Source organism: Lepidochelys kempii, chromosome 23 (genome assembly GCF_965140265.1).
Source record: "Lepidochelys kempii isolate rLepKem1 chromosome 23, rLepKem1.hap2, whole genome shotgun sequence".
Classification (NCBI taxonomy): domain Eukaryota; kingdom Metazoa; phylum Chordata; order Testudines; family Cheloniidae; genus Lepidochelys; species Lepidochelys kempii.
The window spans coordinates 2,867,283-2,886,861 of NC_133278.1; the positions used below are offsets into that span (position 1 = coordinate 2,867,283).

The window sequence follows — 19,579 nt, forward strand, 5'->3', positions numbered from 1 at the left end:
CGGGGGTGCTGTGTCGGCTGGCCTCTCCGAGGGAGCAGGGAAGCGCTGGGCATCCAAAGAGAACAGGAGCGACGTCGTGCCTATCCCAGCGGGGAAAATTCCCAAACAGCCGGCATCCGGAGCCAGCAGGATCTCAACAGGAGCCACCTCTCTGGGGTCACAGAACTGCACCTCCCTGCTTGGACCAGACCAGACCACCGGTCCATACAGTCCAGTACTACACCTCCCTTCCTGTATGGACCAGCTCAGACCACTGGTCCCTATAAGTACAGCACTGAACCTCTCTACTTGGGCCAGATCAGATCAGCGGTCCATATAGTCCAGTATTGCACCTCCCTTCCTGCATGGACCGGATCAGACCATTGGTCCATATAGTCCAGTACTGCACCTCCCTGCTTGGATCAGCCCAGTGTTCCATATAGTGCAGTCCCTTACCTCCCTGTCTGGATCAGACCAGAGCCCTAGGCCCAATCCAGCTCAGGTCACCGGTCCGTATAGTGCAGTACTGCACCTCCCTGCTTGGACCCAACCAGACCAGACACTGCGGGTCCGTATAGCCCAGCCTCTTCGCCTCCAGCACTCAGTAAACCATACCCCCATAATGCACACCCTCGCAGATAAGGACTGACTGTCCTCTTGGACTGTTCCAAATCCAGCAGCAAGGGGGCTGCATGTTCCAAAAACTCAAAGGGGTGGCCGAGCCACTCATGCCCCCTGGCGGGGTGATGGCAAAAATGCAGACAACATGGGAGCCGTGGAGAATAAATCGTACTCACGTCCCAACCAAAGGACTTGGGGTGCTAGGTTGTGCTGCATGCTGGGGCCTGTGGGGGGGGGGGAGGGTGATGTCGGGGTGGGGTGGAAGAATGAGTCCCCTCTTATTCGATTCTCCTTCCTTGAAAGGAGTCTCAGCACTGAATTAAGGCAGGGGACTGGCTGCTTCTGTTTTCAAAACCCCCATGGGTTTCCTGGCCCGTCCCTTGGGCCATGGGATGCTCTCAGCCTCCTGGAGGGGAATCTGCACCCCGCAGAGCGGGATCTGAAAGGGCAAATGCCACATGTGGAAAGTTTTATTGCAGACTATGAAGGGGGAGAGGAAGGGGACAGAGGGCAGGAGGAAGGCTGTCCAGTGAAGTAGCAAGACCCAGCTGACAGGGTTTTAAAAACAATAAAACTAAGATTTATTTAAAAAAAACAATAGAGCTTCCATACCATAACGCCACCAGCCAGAGGTCCTTCCCAGATACCTTTCGACCTGCAGCTCTGACTCCCAGCCAGAAGCCAGGGAGTTTTATAGAGGGATTCCCTACCCAGAATCCTTTGCAGGGAAGGAAGCCCCCTCCCTACTCTCTCTGGGCGATTGACAGCCCATCTGGCCAATCAACTCTTTTTCCCTCATTCCTCACTCTCCAGGGCTTCCCCTCCAACGCCAAGTGCCTTGTCCTGAATTAGCTTGATCCACTTTGGAAGTGGGTTAGACTAATCCGGAACAAGGTGTTCTTATTCCAGATGAAGAGTGTGGATGGAATTAATCGGGAATAGTCAATCCGCTTTCAACTCACACCATCTCTGCACGGGGAATAACTTTCAAGTGTAGACCAGCAACTGAGCGCCGCCATATACCAGAGAAGATCGGTCGAGGTCTGTCTGTCGTGTATCCAGACATAAAGGTCCCTGGGTGCGATTCCCATGACACAGCCATTCTGTGCCCAGGGGAGAACCTGACCTTGTCTTGAAACGAGTGGTGGGCAAAAAAATTCCAACCAAAACCTTATTTCTGGCAGCTTCGGTAACCCCAAAACATTTCGCGACGCTGTGTCAACTTTGCCAAATGGTTTTGGTTGGGAAAAAACCTGAAAAAGAAATGTAAGGAAGCTGGAAAATTTTGAAAAGCGTCATTTCGGCACAAAACCGCTTAGGTTTCAGTCAGAACAAATTTTTTTCCTTCCAGCCTTGTTTTGAAAATAAAAGGGAAGGAAATCCAAAGCATTCAAACCCGTTCAAAATCAAAACGTTTCCTTCAGCCCGAAATGACATTTTTCAGCTTTTGAATTTGCCCAAAGTTTTGAAAAAAATTGGTTTTTGGGTTTTGTTTTTACTCAAAATGATTTTTTCTTTTTAACCATTGTTTTGGAATTGTCGGCAAACTGAGAAATCGGTTATTCACGCCGATCTCTTTGGGACGGGCAGGTAGGGGGACCCGATGGCAACTGTGAGACAACGGGACAGAGGGTGGGGCGTAATAGGCGCCTATATATGAAAAAGTCCCCAAAAACGGAACTGTCCCTATAAAAACGGGACATCTGGTCACCCTAGATGGGCTACATCAGTGGTGAATCCCACAGACCCCTTTGAAATTTCTTGTCTCCGCCCCCACTGAAATATACATGTGCTTGTAAGTTTCCAGGCTCCTCACTCCCCCTGTAAATCTTGATGGCTACATTTTGATAGGCTAACGAATGGGAATAAAAGCCGAGATTATTATTTTGAGGGGGGAGTAAATGTCTGTCCTTGTCTGACGAGGCTCAGGAGTGGAAAGGGGCTGCTATGAACACAGCCAGGGCGGAGGAGTACGGAGGAAAGGGCCGTGCGGGTGAGGTGAGGAGAACTCATGCAAATTCCATGCAAATTTCACCTCTAATTGCTCTCATTTGCATGCATTAATTATGTAAATTAGCCACCATTTTTAGGCTCCACGTCCTTCCTGGTGTGCTGTTGGTTACCTTGCCACTCCATAGCCAGCTGGAGGAAGTGGTGAAGCCAGAGATCCCAGCATACAGCATCCATTAGCTCACTTGTTCCCATCGGTGAATTAAGCGGCTCCATGGGGCTCTGATTTTCTTAATGTCCCCCTGGGGTACTTTTAATTATTATTTATATCATGGTAACGTCTAGAGGTTCCAACCAAGATCAGGGCCCCGTTGTGCCGAGCGCTGCCCAGACCCCGACCGAGATCAGGGCCTCATTGTGCCGGGTGCTGCTCAGAACGTGACCGAGATCAGGGCCCCCCGTTGTGCCGGGTGCTGCTCAGAACGTGACCGAGATCAGGGCCCCCCGTTGTGCCGGGTGCTGCTCAGAACGTGACCGAGATCAGGGCCCCCTGTTGTGCTGGGTACTTCAGAGGCACAGTAAGAAACAAGCCCTTGTCCCAAAGAACGCACAATGCTTATAGACAAGGGGAGGATCATTATGCCCATTTTACAGATGCAGAAACCAAGGCCCTGAGAGCTGCCAGGACTTCTCCAAGGTCACACAAGAAGCCTGTGGCCGGAGCAGATCTTAGGTATTCCCATCACACAGTATCTGAGTCACTCACCATTGTCAATGTACTTATCCTGCCAAGCTCCTGCTAAGACAGGGGAAGGTTTTTATCTCCACTGTACTGCAGGGGAACCCGAGGCACAGGGCAGCCTGGCATATGGTCACACAGGGAGTTTGTGGGTAGAGCAGGGTCCTGAACCCACATCTCCAGTGGCTGTTTTAACCTTCGTTCTGCCAGTGTCACGCCTTGAAACTCCCACTGCAACGTGCCGCTCACCCCCATCACATGATCGAAACAGAAAACCCCGGCATCGAAACAGACACGACACGAAGGAAAGCTGGCGGGTCGGAGTCTGGTTTTCACTGTGCTTTATTGGTCCACAGAGCTGGCTACACAAGGACAGGGATCTAAAAAAACCAAAAACAACCCCCCCCCCAAACCCCAACACCTGATAGACCAGGCCATCAAGCAGCTACACAGCATCAGCACCTGCAAGAGATGCGCTCACGGCCTACGGGGAGGGTGCCGGGGGAAGAGAGTCCTCCAGCTTGAATGGGAGGTGGGGGGAGAAATCAGCAAAAAACCCAAAGTGAAAAGCCCGAGAGACCAGGATTGGGAGGATCGGGGCCGCCAGAGGCGCCAGGTCCGAGGGATCTCGCTTTAGGAATGTAGCTAGGGAATGTAACCACTGCTTTGTGTTACCCATGGATGGGGTGTGTGGGTATGAATGAGTGAGAAAGACCCCTGCAGCTAATACAATAGGCTTCTCTCTGCATCCCCTGCCTAACATACAGGACGTGTCTGTGTTTTGTCGCCCCGCAGCGAGGATCAGGCTACGGCTGCAGCCTGCCAAGCTCCCAAGCCTGTACTTATGGGGCGACAGGAGGTGGGTTCCTGCTGCGTGGGACAGAGCAGACCCTTACAGACACTTCTGGGGTCAAACTCATCCTGTCTCCTCTCTGACGCCCCTAGAAGTCTCCAGACTCTGAGGGCAGGACGGCTGCGGGGACGTTCAGGTCAGACCAGATCAGGCTTCTTGCGTGCGAAGAGACCTCTCCTAATTACCTCGCCTTTCTGTGAGTGATGAGCTGTGTGTGACCGACCTCTGGGGCTCCAGGCCTTCCCCCCGTCACATCCCGGGCCAGGAGAGGCTGGGTCCCTGTCTATAGCCCAGCAGGAATCACAGAATCCCAGGATTGGAAGGGACCTCAGGTTGTCATCTAGTCCGAGCCCCTGCTCAAAGCAGAACCAATCCCCAGTTTTTGCCCCAGATCCCTAAATGGCCCCCTCAAGAATTGAACTCACAACCCTGGGTTTAGCAGGCCAGTGCTCAAACCACTGAGCTATCCCTCCCCCCTTAATCACACCTCGCTTCCCTGGTCTGCAGTGGAAACTCAGCAGCCCCCTTCGCTGAGGCGGGATCCGGCACCCGCAGCTCCCCACCGGGGCGACGGGAGCAGGAAAGCCCTGGTGGGACAGACGCACAGAGCCCTGGGCCTTGACCTCATCAGCCAGGCCAGCTGGGTACACGTCAGCTGTACCTTCTCCAGCTGACCCCCACCCCGCCCCCCGCTATGCAGGCCCCCTGCCCCTCGGCTTTCCTGGTGCTACTGCGGCTGCCTCCCCCCATCTCCCCTCCACCTCCAGGCCTCCCGTGGGCCCCACAGGCTGAGCGCGTCTGGCTGCTGGTGAAAATGACCCCTTGGGAGGTGGGCAGAGCTGACCCCTGAGCCCAAAGCGATGGTTGGGTGTCGGGGGCGGAGGGGTCAGGGAAACCGAGGTTTCGAGGACCAGGCAGAGCCGCCGGGTCCCACGAGGCTGCGTGTTAACTGCCAGAGTCCGGCTTGCCCAGTGGGTGGGGAGTCAGGCAGGTTCCCCCCCTGGCACCGGAGGGTCCCCTCTTTCTGTCCCTTCTTTGGTGCCCCACAGGGGGTCTGCATTAAACAAGAGGCCACAAGTGAAATAAACTCCACCCTCTTGGGCCCTGGGGGTTGGGGCGGGGAACGGCAGAGAATAGCCACAGCACAGTGTGCTCTGGCCACGCCCCATAGCCACCCCCTCTGGGTTCTGGGGGGCAGAGGTTCGCCACAGCGCAGCGTGGCTATTCACCCTTTATACCATGCCAGCTGTGGGCAGTTCTCAGGGGGACATTCCTACCCACTCGGTACCCCCAGAGCGCACAGTTGCTGAGATCTAGGGTGCCCCCCCCCAACATCTCTCGCCCTCCATTGCTGGGGAGGGATGTTTCCTGCATGGAGTGGGTGGGGAGGCTAGGTTGGAGGGTTGGTTATTTTCCTTGGCCTCAGGTCGGGCTGGGTCCCTGACGGAGTGGGGGGGGGCAGGGGGAGCAGATAGAAAATCACAAGCTCCGAGGCTTTGATAACAGTCCACAGCCGAGTGGGAGAGGAGAGGAGGGATATATACAGAGAAAGCACATGTGTGGGGGTGCCGGGGCGGGGGGTGACTCTTAAAGGGGCGGCCGCCCCTTTGTCCCCCTCCCACGGCTCCCTGCTCCCCTAAGGGGGCTGGGGAGGTCATCCTCTCTTCAGCTCCCGCAGCTTCTCCGCCACCTTCTTCAGTGCATGCTCTATCTGTTCCAGATTCTCCAGCTCCCGTTCCTGGATGGAGAGAAAGCAAGAGGGGCCGTGAGGATGGGGGACCCCCCAGGGCTCATCCCTACCACCCCCCAGGCCACTACATCCAAGCCACCCACCAGGCCTTTCGTTTATCGCCCCCCAAAACCGGGCTTTGCACCTCTGGCTGCCCAGGTGCATTCTGGGATCCCCACAGCACCTATCCCACAATGCCCAGGGCTGGGAGCGCAGGGGCGTTTGGGCCAATCGTCCACATGGCCACGGGCGGGGGGAGGATGGAGCGAGGAGGCCCAACTGACCCCAATGCGCTTGCAATGCTGCAGGCTGCCTCGTCTCCCCTCCACCCAGCTGGCCCTGCAGCTGCGGAGCCAGGTGGGAAACTTTGCAGGGTTCGTCACGAGGAGGAAACAGACCTTGGGAGGCGCGTAGCGAAAAATGGGAGAGCCCCACCGCAGAAGAGCCCATAGCCCCGGGTCAGAGCACTGAGCTGGGAATCCAGCATCGGGCCCCTGCTCAGCTTGATTTGGAGCAGGGACTCGAACCTGGATCTGGCCCATGCCAGCTGGTGGCCTTAGCCACCGGGCTACTGACGCTGGGGCACGGCGTCCCCTGGTTCTGACCACAAATTCCCTCCTGGGACGCTGACAAAACTTGGGTGGCAACTGGGCCGTTCCACTGAAAAATTCCCAGCCGGCTCCTTTCTGCCCACGGAGGGCCAGACCCCCGGGGCTCCCGAAGGCCGTGGGAGCTGGAGGTATGCAGGGAAGATTTTTTTCATGGGCACAAAGGCCGTTTAGCTGCCCACCTCCTGGCTTTCAGCTGCTCAGTCCTGAGAGCTGGCAGGCTCCCAGGCTGGAGGCTACCCCCAGGATCACTAGCCATGTAGCCCATGGAAAAGGGCTAAGTGCTGACCTTGTCCTTCTTGGCCTCCCTCTCTTCTTCCTCTTCCTCCTCCTCCTCCTCTTCCTCTTCTTCCTCCTCCTCTTCCGCCTCCTCCTGGTGGCCCCAGTGCTTGCCCTTCAGGTGTCCCGCCTCGTCCTCATGGTGCCTCTTCTTCAGCACGTGGCCGGGTGGCCCGTGGTGGTGGCTGTGCCTCTCCTCCCCCTCCTTCCACAGCTGCCCGTCCCCGCGGAGGTGGCTCTTCGAGTTGGAGATTTTAACGCCCTTCTCCTCTGCCTCAAACTGGGCCGTCTCCTCGTCACTGGCCTTCTCGGCCATCCGCTTAGCTGGGCCGCCTTTCCGCTGGGCCGGGCCCGATCGCTTTTCCTCTTCCTCCTCCTCCTCCTCCTCCTCTTCCTCCTCCTCCTCTTCCTCCTGCTCCCAGTCCTCTAGCCCCCCACGGTGCCGGCCTCCATGGTGGTACGGCAGCTCCTCCTCTGAACTGTCCTCTTGGCTGAAGTGCCTCTTGGCTGGCGGCCCCGTTTTCTTGCTGGCCCTGGGGCCCTGGGTCTCCCGCAGCTTGGGCGATGTCCGCCTCACCTCCTCGTGCCTCCTCTTCCTCTCCTCCTCCTCTTCCTCGCCCTCAAGGATCTCTTTGGCCTCCTCCTCCACCTGGGTGCTGTCCTTCCCTTGCGAGACCTTCTCCTCCTTCACCTTCTCCTCAATCTTCTCCGTCTTCTCATACTCCTCCTTCCGGGCCTCGCCCTCCTTCTCCTCCATCGTCTCGGAGGCGGCCGAGCTATGCTGGAGGGACTTGTCCTGCTTCCTCAGCTCGTCCCCCACGGGGCCCTCCTCTGGCTCGTGCCAGGCGCCACGGCTCGGGTGGTGGTGGGCATTCTCTAGGGGCAGAGAGGAGAACAGTGAGCTGTTCCCACCTCGTGGCAGTCCTGACCCCATTGGGGATGGGTGGACACAGGCCAGGGGACCCCATTCACACAGCAAGGCCCGTGTCCACAAACTGCCCATGCACCCTGGTCCCCCATCGTCCGGGTGCCCCAGCCCTACCCCGTCTCCAGACACCTCTCTCTTGGCTTCTCCGCTCGGAGTGTCAGCTTTGGTGGCGAGTGGGATATTGCCCTAATGCCCTGTATCCCTTTCCCTGATCCCCCCCAGCCAGGTCCCCTCCACATGCACTAGGGTTGGATGAAACTGGGGTCCCCTCCAGGGTGTGCCACCTCCAATCCGACCTCAGGACAGGGGACTGGCTGCCTCAAGGAGGTGGGGAGTGGGAGCCAAGGGCCTTTCCCCTCTCACGGGTGCCGGTTCTGATCCAGCCCTAGAGTGGGGAAACTTGCTGGCCTGGGGGGCGGAGAATGGGACATGGGGACTTTCCCCTCTAGGGTGCACCAGCTCTGATCTGGCCCCAGGGCAGGAGCGTGGGTGGCTCGGCGGGTGGGGGGGCAGGGAATGGGACATGGTGTCTTTCCCCTTTAGGGGGCACCAGCTCTGATCTGGCCAGAGGGTAGGAGGACTGGGTGGCTCAGCGGGGGCAGGGGCACGGTGTTTTTCCCGTCTCCGGGGCGCTGGCTCTGATCTGGCCCCAGCGTGGGGGGCTGGATGAGTCAGAGGGGGCAGAGAATGGGATTTGGAGCTTTTCCGCTCCAGGGGCTGCCACCTATTTTCCAGATTCAGGTTGGCAACAGAGCCAGGAATAGGACCCAGGCGTCCTGACTCCTCGTGCGGTCACTGTAATTCATGCAGGGAGGGTGGGATGGGGGCCAAGGCAGGTACCTTCGTGGACCAGCTCCTTCAGCAGGTAGTGATGGTGCAGCATGGCCAGGACCCGCTCGTCTGGAAGAGACAACAGGTGAACCCCCTTATGAGCTTGTGCCCAATTGGTGCCCTCGGGCAAACGACCTGCCCTGGTCGTGGGCTAGGAACGAGCCGCAGCCACGTGCAGTGGTATCACTGAGCTGCCTTTCACCCGCAAGGACCGTCTCGTGCAGAGACAGGTGAGAAAACCTGTCCCGAGTGCGAGGTAATTCTGGGGGAGGGGGAGATTAACTAAGTGAATTAAGGTAGCGCCCCGAGTTCTCTGAGCAGTGCTAGGTGATGTACACACATTGCATGAAAAGCTGGTTCCCGATTACAGTCAGATTCCCAGTGTTTCTGGTAGAAATAGGGGGAGGGGACTATAACCCCCTTTGCCCTCCCCGGGTCCTGGGTCCTGCATGGTCCTCAGCATCACAGCAGCCTTAGAGCTGCTCTAACTCGTGGCCACCACCTCTGGGCCCCGGGGGGCAGAGAATAGCCATGGCGCAATGCACTCTGGGCGTGCCCCCAGTCCACCCCCTAACTCCACTTCCACTTCACTTGCTAAGGGGAGAGTCTCAGGGGGCTTTTTCCCACCCACCCCCACCAAGGCCCCTGGTTGCTCCCAGGGCAGCCCAGCGGAATCTGAGAGCAATCAGGAGCTGCCTTCTAAGTCTCTTCCATCAGAGATGGGACTGAGTCCTTGCTGAGCTGTGGGGGGTGTTCGGATCTGTATCCGGCTCCGCTTTCCCCAGGAGCTGATGGCCACATCCCGGGGCACTCACCTTCTTTCAGGATCTTCAGGCAGTCGCTGGCGACCGAAACCGGGCTAGGTTTGGCCAGGGTGTCAGCCAGAACTTCCGTGATGCATTTGATGACCTGGCCGGGGGGGATGGTAAGAGTGAATTTGGGTTTACAAGGACAACACACCAAAGATCCCCTCAGGGTTTCCCCTCCTCTCCCATGGCTGTCAACTTCCGACAGGTCAGGGCCAGCGTGATCGGAAAACGGGAGGGCCATCGCACGGCTGCAATGAAGGGAGGTTATATTTTTACGAGCCACCGGAATGCCTCAGGTTCCCTGTGGCGTTCGTACGGCCGCCCACTGAGCGCCACCAGGAACGAGGGGCTAGCAGAACTGTCCGCTGCTCTGTCTGAGCTGGAATCAGACAGCTAAACCAAGGACCAGCCTGAGTCAACGCGGGTGAGCGGAGGAGCCGGAAGATAGATCCGATGGTTGAGACTTTGACATAGCAATTTCCAGCACCGCTCTGCAGGGAAGCAGAGGAGAACAGCAGCTGGAAAGAAAGGAAAGCCCAGATCCCAGGAATCCAGGACAGTGGGAAATGCTGGTTTGTTTGTTTTTTTCTCCCGACAAGGCCAAAACCCAAAACTTCTTTAGGAAGTGACCATGGTGCAGCATGGGCGATGTAGTCTGGCTGGGGAGTAAGGTTCATGAGGAGAATGGGGTGTGGGAGGGGGGTGAAAGCATACAACTCCCATGGGGCACTGTGTCGACCTGCAACGGTCCCATTTCCCGGCAGGAAAGACGCCGCCAAAATGGATCTTTTCCCAGGGAGAATTTCACTTGAGAGGAAACCCTGCTTTCCGACGGGAAACCGTTTCGTTCTACATTTTCGCAGCCACCCGAGTCCTGACAACGTTGGCCGGGGCTCTGTGGTGACTTATGCGGCATCGCGAACAAAGAGCTGACATAATCAGCGTTCTTAACAAATAATAATCCCGAGCACGGGGGGTCTCATCCCTTGTCTTTCTGAGGCCCCCCCCCAACATGCGATAAAAACTCCACAGCCCAGCTGTGCCACAAGAACTGGTTTCCTGCCTATAAAAGCCAGGGCGGCATTAGGGGGTGGGAAGCGGGGCAGTTGCTCGGGCCCCACATCACAGGGGGCACCGCAAAACTAAGTTGCTTAGACTGCAGCTTCAGCCTTCGGTGGTGGGGCTCGGGGTCCTGGGCTGCAGTCCCTTCCGGTGAGGCTTTGGCTTTCTGCTCTGGTTCCTAGAGAGTCTAATGCCGACCCCCCTGAAACCAGCTCGCGACCCCCCAGACCCCTGGTTGAGAACCACTGCCCTAGTGCTTGTCATGGGCAGATCCCAAAGCCCTTTCCAAAGGAGGCCAGCATCGTTTCTGCCATTTTACAGCGGGGAAACTGAGGCACGCAGCTGGACCACGACTTCCCCAGCAAGTTGAACCAGGAAGAGAACCCGAATCTGCTGAGTCCTGTTTCGATGCGCCATCCACTCGCTTACGCTGCCTCTCATGCGCTTATAGACGCCCATACGCACCTGAGAACACTCAGTGGCGCGGGGAGAAGAAAGAGGAAGACAATGGGAGAGAATTGCTATGAATGATTTGTGTTAGGGTAGCACCTACGGACCCCAGCCCAAATCAGGTCCCCATCGCGCCAGGCGCTGCACAATCATCCCCTCCCCCTAACAGCATCCAGGCACATTGCCAACTCTCCAGAATTTCGGGGGACTCTTGAGATATTTGCTGATTTCTCGCCAGCCCCAGGTCCTGGAATCACGTGAATTCCTCAGAAGCTCATGGAATCATAGAAACATCGGGTTGGAAGGGACCGTGAGAGGTCACTGTATCCAGCCCCCTGCACAAACTTAGCCCATCCCTGACAAGGGTTTGTTCTTAAAAACCTCCAATGACGGGGATCCCACATCCGCCCTTGGGAGCCTGCTCCAGAGCTTCACTCCCCTGGGAGTTAGAAAGTTTGTCCTGATAGCTCACCGCTGAAGATTGAGCCCATTGCTTCTTGTCCTACCTCCAGCGGCCCGTGGAGAAAAATGGATCCTTGTCTCCTTTATAACAGCCCTTAACCTACTGGAAGACTTCTCAGGACCCCTCTCAGCCTTCTTGTGTCAACACTAAACATGCCCACGTGTTTTTGTCCTCGGCCAATTTTCAGGAAATAGAAAACCCGCCTGGTGTTAGGGAAAAGCCTTGAGCATGTGAACCTTACACCGGTCAAACAGCGCAGGGTAAATCAAAGGAGCTGAAAGTTTAGTTAAAAAAATCTCATGGTTTTTAAGACCAATCTCGTGAGTTTTGAATGTTTGAGGTTGGCAGCACCATAAACAGACAAGACAGACAAATGCACAAAGAGAGAGGCCCCACGGGTCTGGGGAAAGACCCCAGGTGTCCTGAGTCCCGGCCTCTCTACTGCACTGTTCATGAAGCAGGGACCCCAGTTTAACCCCGTCAGGCGTCTTGTTCATTTCAGTGGAAATGTGGGTTTGGTCCGTTTTCTTTTTCTTCCTTCCTGTGTTTTTTTTTTCTTACCTTTTCATCTTCCTCCGAGAGCTGGGTGGACAATGGCAGTGAATCCGCTGCAAAATAAAAGAGGTGAGGCAATCTATTATTACGGGCTTTCATTAGTCGGCAACACAATCGCTAGAACACAGTCCCTCTACCGCTTCCCGGGTGTTTCCGTGATTAGGGGTACTGCAGTAACTCATTAGAGGCTCCAGTTGAGCCTGGGGCTGCCTTGTGCGAGGTGCTGCATAGACACATAGTAAGAGACAGTCCCTGCCCCCAAAATCTTATGAGCTAAACAGACAACTCAAAGAAAGGGAAACTGAGGCACACACATTTTTTTTTAAAAACTTTGTCCAGGATCAGACAGGCACTCTCTGGGAGAGGGTTGTAGCCTAGTAGATTAGAGTAGGGGGTGGAGAGCTGAGAGTCAGGACTCCTGAGTTCTAATCCCCACTCTGGGAGGGGGAGGGAGGTCTCGGAGTTAGAACCGTGGGGACAGGGGATCAGGGACGCCTGGGTTCTATTTCCAGCTCTGCCAGACTTGACTAGGTAACTTTGGGGCAAGCCGCTGCCCTGCTCTGTGCCTCAGTTTCCCCACCTGTAAAAATTGGGATGCAAGTTCTAACCCCCTGAAGTGTTGAGATCTGGGCATGACCCGCGTGGTATATAAATAAAGCGTACACTCACACCACTCGTTACGTGTATTAGGGTAGCACCTAGAGGCCCTGACTGAGGCCAGGGCCCTGTTGTGTTATCCATTGTGCAGACACACAGAGAGAATAAAGAGTTCACAGGCTATATTGATAACAAGCGGGAGGGGAAACCGAGGCATGGATGCAGCGTTTAGCTCTGATCAATGCCTGTAGGGGAATCTGGGGTTGAACTGAAGCCCGAGTTAGTAACACACCTTTGGTTGCAGTGTGGACATACCCAGAGGAGGCCTCCCCCCGAGGTCACACACCCTACCACTAGATCAGCCTCCCCCGCAGGGTCATTCATTACAGACCCACAACTCATGAGTGCCTAATGGCATGAGGAATCCAGGCTCAGACTAAGTCAGCTGACAATCAAGGTGGAAAAAAAACCATTCCCTGCCCATCTACTTACCCCTTGCTTAGCACACGCTGTTACCTACGCAGTGGTTCTGCCTTCCCGATGCTAACCACCCTCCAGGCACCAATTACTTTCCCTTCCTTTTTTTTTGGCTCCCTGAAACAGCTGCACTTCATGCAGTTTTAATGCACCAGGCTCTGCCACCACCGGGGAGAGAAAAGCTTCTTTCTCTGGCTGCGTGATCACTGCCATCATCGTAATGAGGTCCCCGCAGGGGCTGCTGGCAGAACAGCAAGATCTCGGGCAAAATAAATGACCAGGCTTTTGTTTCTTTGTGAAGAGCAAAGCAACCTGAGTAATTGAAGGCCGGCGGGTTTGCAGGCAGACAGGTGTGTTGCTTTTGGAACAATGAGGGGAAAATAGAAGGGTTGACAGTATTCTTGTCAGCAAGTTAAAGAAGTATGGGCTGGACGAATGCATGTAAGGTGGGTAGAAAATTGGCTCGATTGTCGGGCTCAATGGGTAGTGATCAATGGCTCCATGTCTAGTTGGCAGCCAGTATCAAATGGAGTGCCCCAAGGGTCGGTCCTGGGGCCGGTTTTGTTCAATATCTTCATAAATGATCTGGAGGATGGTGTGGATTGAACCCTCAGCAAGTTTGCAGATGACACTAAACTAGGAGGAGTGGTAGATACGCTGGAGGGCAGGGATAGGATACAGAGGGACAATTGGAGGATTGGGCCAAAAGAAATCTGATGAGGTTCAACAAGGACAAGTGCAGAGTCCTGCACTTAGGACGGAAGAATCCCATGCACCGCTACAGACTAGGGACCGAATGGCTAGGCAGCAGTTCTGCAGAAAAGGACCTAGGGGTTACAGTGGACGAGAAGCTGGATAGGAGTCAACAGTGTGCCCTTGTAGCCAAGAAGGCCAATGGCATTTTGGGATGTATAAGTAGGGGCATTGCCAGCAGATCGAGGGACGTGATCGTTCCCCTCTATTCGACACTGGTGAGGCCTCATCTGGAGTACTGTGTCCAGTTTTGGGCCCCACACTGCAAGAAGGATGTGGAAAAATTGGAGAGAGTCCAGAGGAGGGCAACAAAAATGATTAGGGGACTGGAACACATGAGTTATGAGGAGAGGCTGAGGGAACTGGGGATGTTTAGTCTGCGGAAGAGAAGAATGAGGGGGGATTTGATAGCTGCTTTCAACAACCTGAAAGGAGGTTCCAAAGAGGATGGCTCTAGACTGTTCTCAGTGGTAGCAGATGACAGAACAAGGAGTAATGGTCTCAAGTTGCAGTGGGGGAGGTTTAGGTTGGATATTAGGAAAAACTTTTTCACGAGGAGGGTGGTGAAACACTGGAATGGGTTCCCTAGGGAGGTGGTGGAATCTCCTTCCTTAGAAGTTTTTAAGGTCAGGCTTGACAAAGCCCTGGCTGGGATGATTTAATTGGGGATCGGTCCTGCTTTGAGCAGGAGGTTGGACTAGATGACCTCCTGAGGTCCCTTCCAACCCTGATATTCTATGATTCTATGGTTGGGGGGGAAAGAAAAAGAAAAGAAAAGAGAGTACAGACCACCCAGTGATGGCACATCCGTGGAAATCAAACCCTCTTCCTTGTTAAAAGCATAGGTCTCTATCGCTTGAGCGAAACGATTAGCCCCATCAGTTGCTAGCAGCAGTAGGCTGTTATCCTCATACGTGAACCAGCCACTAGAGGGGGCTGCATCACACACGGGTAACGTCGCTGTGGAGTCAGAGCTGTGGAATAGCAATAGCGCCCTGTTGTGGCCAAAGGAGGCTGACGCTGGTGGAGTCTCACGGCCCCCGAGGATGAAGCTGCCCGGCTTTGCACAGGCCCCGGCATGCCAGGCCAGCGGTGTGGCCTTCCTCAAACGCTCTGCACCTGCCAACGCACCAGAGCTCGCGCCATGCAGCTTGCAAATCCAGGCACCTCCGGGCCTGATCCAAAACCCGGTGGAAAGATTCCCCCGCCCCGCCCCCCAGGAACCCCCCGGCGCTTGATGGCTCTGCAGAGTGGATCCAACGTGCCCTTCTGTGGCGGGGGCAGAGCAGGTGGTAAAGGGCGGGGGGGGCTGCATGCCCCAGCAGCAGGTGCCCACCTATTATTAGCTGCATTTAGCCCAGGGCATATCCTCAGCTGTTCCGGGAGGGCAGGCTGCCCGCTCACGACACCCGGCAGGTGGACGCTGACACCAGCAGGGACCCAGCACCAGTGGGGGCGGGAAAGGGCCAAGCAGGGGTGGGGGGCCGGACCCCGGCATGGAGGTTTTAGGGCAGCAGGCGGCTGCATTCCCTGGGACAGCGGGAGGGCAGAATCCCTGCGCCGGTCACAGTTACACTGGGGCAAATCAGCTTGGAACCTGGCCCCCAGGTAGCACAGGATTTGATCCCTGGCTCCCCCGGGAGGGAAGCGGGGTCTCGCGGTTAGAGCAGGGAGGGGCGGGGAGGGGGGCCAGGACTCCTGGGTTCTATCCCAGCTCTGGGAGGGGAGTGGGGCCTAGTGGCTAGAGCAAGGGGGTCTGGGAGCCAGGACTCCTGGGTTCTATCCCAGCTCTGGGAGGGGAGTGGGGCCTAGTGGCTAGAGCAAGGGGGTCTGAGAACCAGGACTCCTGGGCTCTATCCCAGCTCTGGGAGGGGAGTGGGGCCTAGTGGCTAGAGCAAGGGGGTCTGGGAGCCAGGACTCCTGGGTTCTATCCCAGCTCTGGGAGGGGAGTGGGGCCTAGTGGCTAGAGCAAGGGGGTCTGGGAGCCAGGACTCCTGGGTTCTATCCCAGCTCTGGGAGGGGAGTGGGGCCTAGTGGCTAGAGCAAGGGGGTCTGGGAACCAGGACTCCTGGGTTCTATCCCAGCTCTGGGAGGGGAGTGGGGCCTAGTGGCTAGAGCAAGGGGGGCTGGGAGCCAGGACTCCTGGGTTCTATCCCAGCTCTGGGAGGGGAGTGGGGCCTAGTGGCTAGAGCAGGGGGGTCTGGGAGCCAGGACTCCTGGGTTCTATCCCAGCTCTGGGAGGGGAGGGGAGGGGAGGGGAAGGGGGGGTCTAGTGGTTAGAGCAGTGGGGTTGGGGCTGGCAGTCAAGACTCCTGGGTTCTATTTTCAGCTCTGCCATTGACTTGCAGTTCGACCTGGACTAAGTCATTTCATCTCCATGGGGGCTGAATGATACTGACAACCCCCGCCCCCACGTGGGGGATCTCCCTGGTGGAAAGGAGCTGTTGATGTGCTGGGTGTCCTCCAGCCCCTGCTCTCCTACTCTAGCTGCCCCCAGACCCTCAGGCTGAGAACTTGGGGGGCCACCCCCCGCCCTCCTTATATAGGGCGCCCTGCAATAGCGGGGCCCTTTAGCTCTCCATCTCCTGTAGCCAGCGTTGGCGTGCAGCCCCTGGATCCTTTTACCCCAGCCCTGAGTGGGGCGCAGGCTGGCCCCTGTTCACACAGGGGCTGGGACAAAGATTCTCCCTCGCAGGCGTCTTCCTCCCTAGCGTCTGCTGCTCCTTGGCACCCAGGTGCTGCACAGACCCGGGGGGATCTTTGCTTTAATATTAGGGGTATTGCAGCAGCAGCTAGAGGCTCAAACCAGGATCTGGCCCCCAGTCACACCAGGTGCTGCACAGACCCGTCCACACACACACTTGTCAGAGAGGGGGGCCTTCCTTGTGCTGGATCTAGCATGGATCCTGCCCGAGATCAGGGACCCCCCATTGTGCCAGGCATTGCCCAGACCCTGACCGAGAGCAGAGACCCCAGCCATGCCGGGTGAGGCACGGACATGGAGTGAGAGACAGTCCCTGCCCTGAAGAGCTTGCCATCTAAATAGACACAAAAAGGGGAAACTGAGGCACAGAGCGGGCAGGTGACTGGCTCAAGGTCCTGAAGCAGAGGTGGGCCCAGAACCCTGATTCGCAGGCTAGTGCCCCAGCTGGTTTTGGCCGAGGCCCTGTTTTGATAACCAAATGCTGGCCGGGTAGTGCGTTCCTGCTGTGGGGCCAAGAGACCCTACGTTTGGGATCTTCCTGCGAAAGCCAGACAAACGCAAAGGGCAGCTCGTTCCATCCCAGCCCCTCTGTCTATACCCGAGTCCAATTCCTGCTAGCATTTGTATCTGAAACCCTTATACGTGGATAATTTCACCCAGCACTGAGATGCAGCCACCTCTGGGCTGGAGCACAGCAGCTGTTTTTACAGGGATCCCTCACCCACCGCTGCGATGCAGCCACCTCTGGGCTGGAGCACAGCAGCTGTTTCCACAGGCATCCCTCACCCCCTGCTGAAAAGCAGCCACAGAGCAAAGACGAATAATAATGCAAATAAGTCGGACCTGGCGCCTCCTATCTAACAGCTTCCTTATGCACAAGTCCCCCAGGGTGTGCTCCTTCCCCAGCACGTGCATTGATAATCCACCCCTCCAGGGGGCCCCGGGGTTGTCCCCCCACCCCACACACAGGCCAAACAATGGACTGCAGAAGGGGAGCCGTCGCTCTGGCACCTGGAGGCTGCAGCGAGGGACGCACCAGCCTTATATAATGATATTATGTAATGTGGGAGGTAGCACAACGCGGCGGAGAAAGCAAGCGGCTGGGATCCAGCTGGAGGAAGCCTTGGCCCACCTAGCTCCGAAATCGGGGCTTCGCTCCTGAAAGCTTGGGCCTGATTCCGGGGTAAATCAGCAGCCGCCGGGGTGATGGCGGCAGGAGAACAGAAGGAGGCCCCTGGGCTTTTTAATGACTTTGACCTGGTCGGGGACTGCTGGGAAAGACTCAGGGGGTGCTAAGTGAAGTCTGCCCCCCCCGAAATTGATGTGAACCGAGCGCCGCTCTTTCGAATGCAACCGCAGGGGGAAGTTCCTCGGCCCTGCATGCAGATCTAGCGAGACAGGTGCACACGGGGGTGCAGATCGCCCCCCCAGATCTTCACGCACGCGGCCCCAGACCCACCAATCTGGGGCTGCAGGGACAATTTGTACAGTTGCGGGTGCTGAGAGCCATGGAACCAAACTGTAAACCCGGCACATGATGGAAACCACGTCAAGCCAGGGGGAGCTGCAGCACCCCCAGTTCCAGCCCTACGTGCACACGCTCGTGCGTACACAGATCTGTGCGTGCAAAGGGGACACGGAGATCTGCACACACAATCTTACTCTCCCTCTGGTGCACCCCCATGACTGGACAGGCCTTTGGATTCATATCAGCATGTCTAGTCTGAAAGCAGCCCTTTCTTGCCCTGATCCGGTCCCCTCAGGCCCCGATCCGGATTTGCCTTGAAACCTTTTGACTAATTGCAAATTCTCCACCACGCAGGATCCCAGGAGATGGCTGGGGAAGCCGTCCCCTTCACAACTCGGGAGCGGGGGCGCAGTATTTTGAGCGCCAGGATATTTAAGATGCAGCTCAGATATTCCTCTGCCAGATGCCTGGGGCAGGATGCTGTCTAGGGTGCTGAAATCCTTCAAACCCCCTCCACCCCCGGGGCTTGGCACACACCGGCTGCTGCCAAGACGGCCTTTCATTTGGTGCCACCCAGCGTAAAACAGGACTTTGTCCCACTTCAAGCCGAGCTCCTCCTGCAGAATACCCCCAGCCAAAGAATAAAGCCGGCTGCTGGTGAGTGCGTGTGTGTTTTTTTCAATGCAGCATGTTCCCCAGATGGCACGGAACATGGATTTCTGGCAGATCCCCCCAGGGAGGCCGCATTTTCCCAGGGGGCAAACAATCGCCACCTTCCCACGCCAGCCCCCTTTGAAAGAGAAATTGGCCACACGCTGTCCCAGCCCAGGCGGGATCTTCCCCAGAAGGCAGGAGAATGGGAAAGCAGGACTGACCCAAGCCAGAACACACAGTGGAAACTTACAATGATCAGAGACATCAGGGCATGGAAGAGGTACTTGGGGGCAGATTTACAAAGGTATCTGTGCATCTAAGACGCAAAGTTCGGCACCGAAGGGGATTTTCAAAAGCACCTAAGCAGACCAGGCACCTAACTCAGCTAGGCACTTCTGAAAACCCGCCTAGCTGTGTCTATCCCAGTCTGGGCCTTGCTTTGCTCGGCTCTTACCGTGCCAGCAGGACAGGAGCAAGACGGAGAGGCCGACGGCCTGCATGGTGCTCGGGTGGCGAGTCCCAAAGAGCTGCCCAAATTCTGCTGTTGACGACGGGTGTAAAACAAAGGCAGGCGGGCTGGGAGCTCAGGAGCGAAGCGGGCTGCAGACGCGGGTTAGAAGGGGCTGGGGAGGCAGCCGCGGAACAGCTGGTCAGCCAAGGCCAGCGAGCTTGCCCGAATCCCCACAGGTGCAGCCTTCGCATGTGTGCGCGAGCGGCCCTGCCTCTGCATATGAGGACAGGCAGCGGGATTTTAAATAGGAGGCAGGCTGCAAAGGAAGTGATGTCAGCTGCGGGGGGGGGGGTGTGTGATCTCCCCCTCCTTTCCCTTCTGCACACTGGATTTATTCCAAGCCACCCCAGTGCCTAACCAAACCTGGCCAGCAAATAATCTAGCTTGCCTCCTCCCTAGCACACACTGGTCCCTGGGCTTAAGGCCTGGGTTACCGAGGTAGCTAAAAGGTCTGGGCGGGCCAGATTCTGACCGGACCCTGGTGTAAATCAGGAGTGACTTTGTGGATCAGAGTCTATGTCCACACCAGGGGCTCTCAAGCTTTCCAGACCCCTTTCAG

At 56.7% G+C, this 19,579-nt stretch overlaps 1 protein-coding gene across 1 annotated transcript; it reads right to left on the reverse strand.

The window, feature by feature from the left end:
• Nucleotides 1–3,613: 3,613 nt before the first annotated feature.
• On the reverse strand, nt 3,614–19,273 carry CCER2 (coiled-coil glutamate rich protein 2). The gene is made up of 6 exons (XM_073321743.1): nt 18,964–19,273; nt 11,863–11,909; nt 9,333–9,426; nt 8,527–8,586; nt 6,769–7,634; nt 3,614–5,880 (listed from the first exon to the last, which is right to left on the reverse strand). Exons 1-6 carry the CDS (start codon nt 19,007–19,009, stop codon nt 5,797–5,799), a joined length of 1,197 nt encoding a protein of 398 aa, XP_073177844.1. The 5' UTR covers nt 19,010–19,273; the 3' UTR covers nt 3,614–5,796.
• Between the last annotated feature and the right edge of the window lie 306 nt (nt 19,274–19,579).

Coding starts and splice junctions, on each gene's coding strand:
- CCER2 (XM_073321743.1), bottom strand. CDS start 19,009: ATGCAGGCCGTCGGCCTCTCCGTCTTGCTCCTGTCCTGCTGGCACG. Junction 11,910..18,963: donor GCTCCTGTCCTGCTGGCACG/GTAAGAGCCGAG, acceptor TTTATTTTGCAG/CGGATTCACTGCCATTGTCC. Junction 5,881..6,768: donor GGGAGGCCAAGAAGGACAAG/GTCAGCACTTAG, acceptor CTCTCCATCCAG/GAACGGGAGCTGGAGAATCT.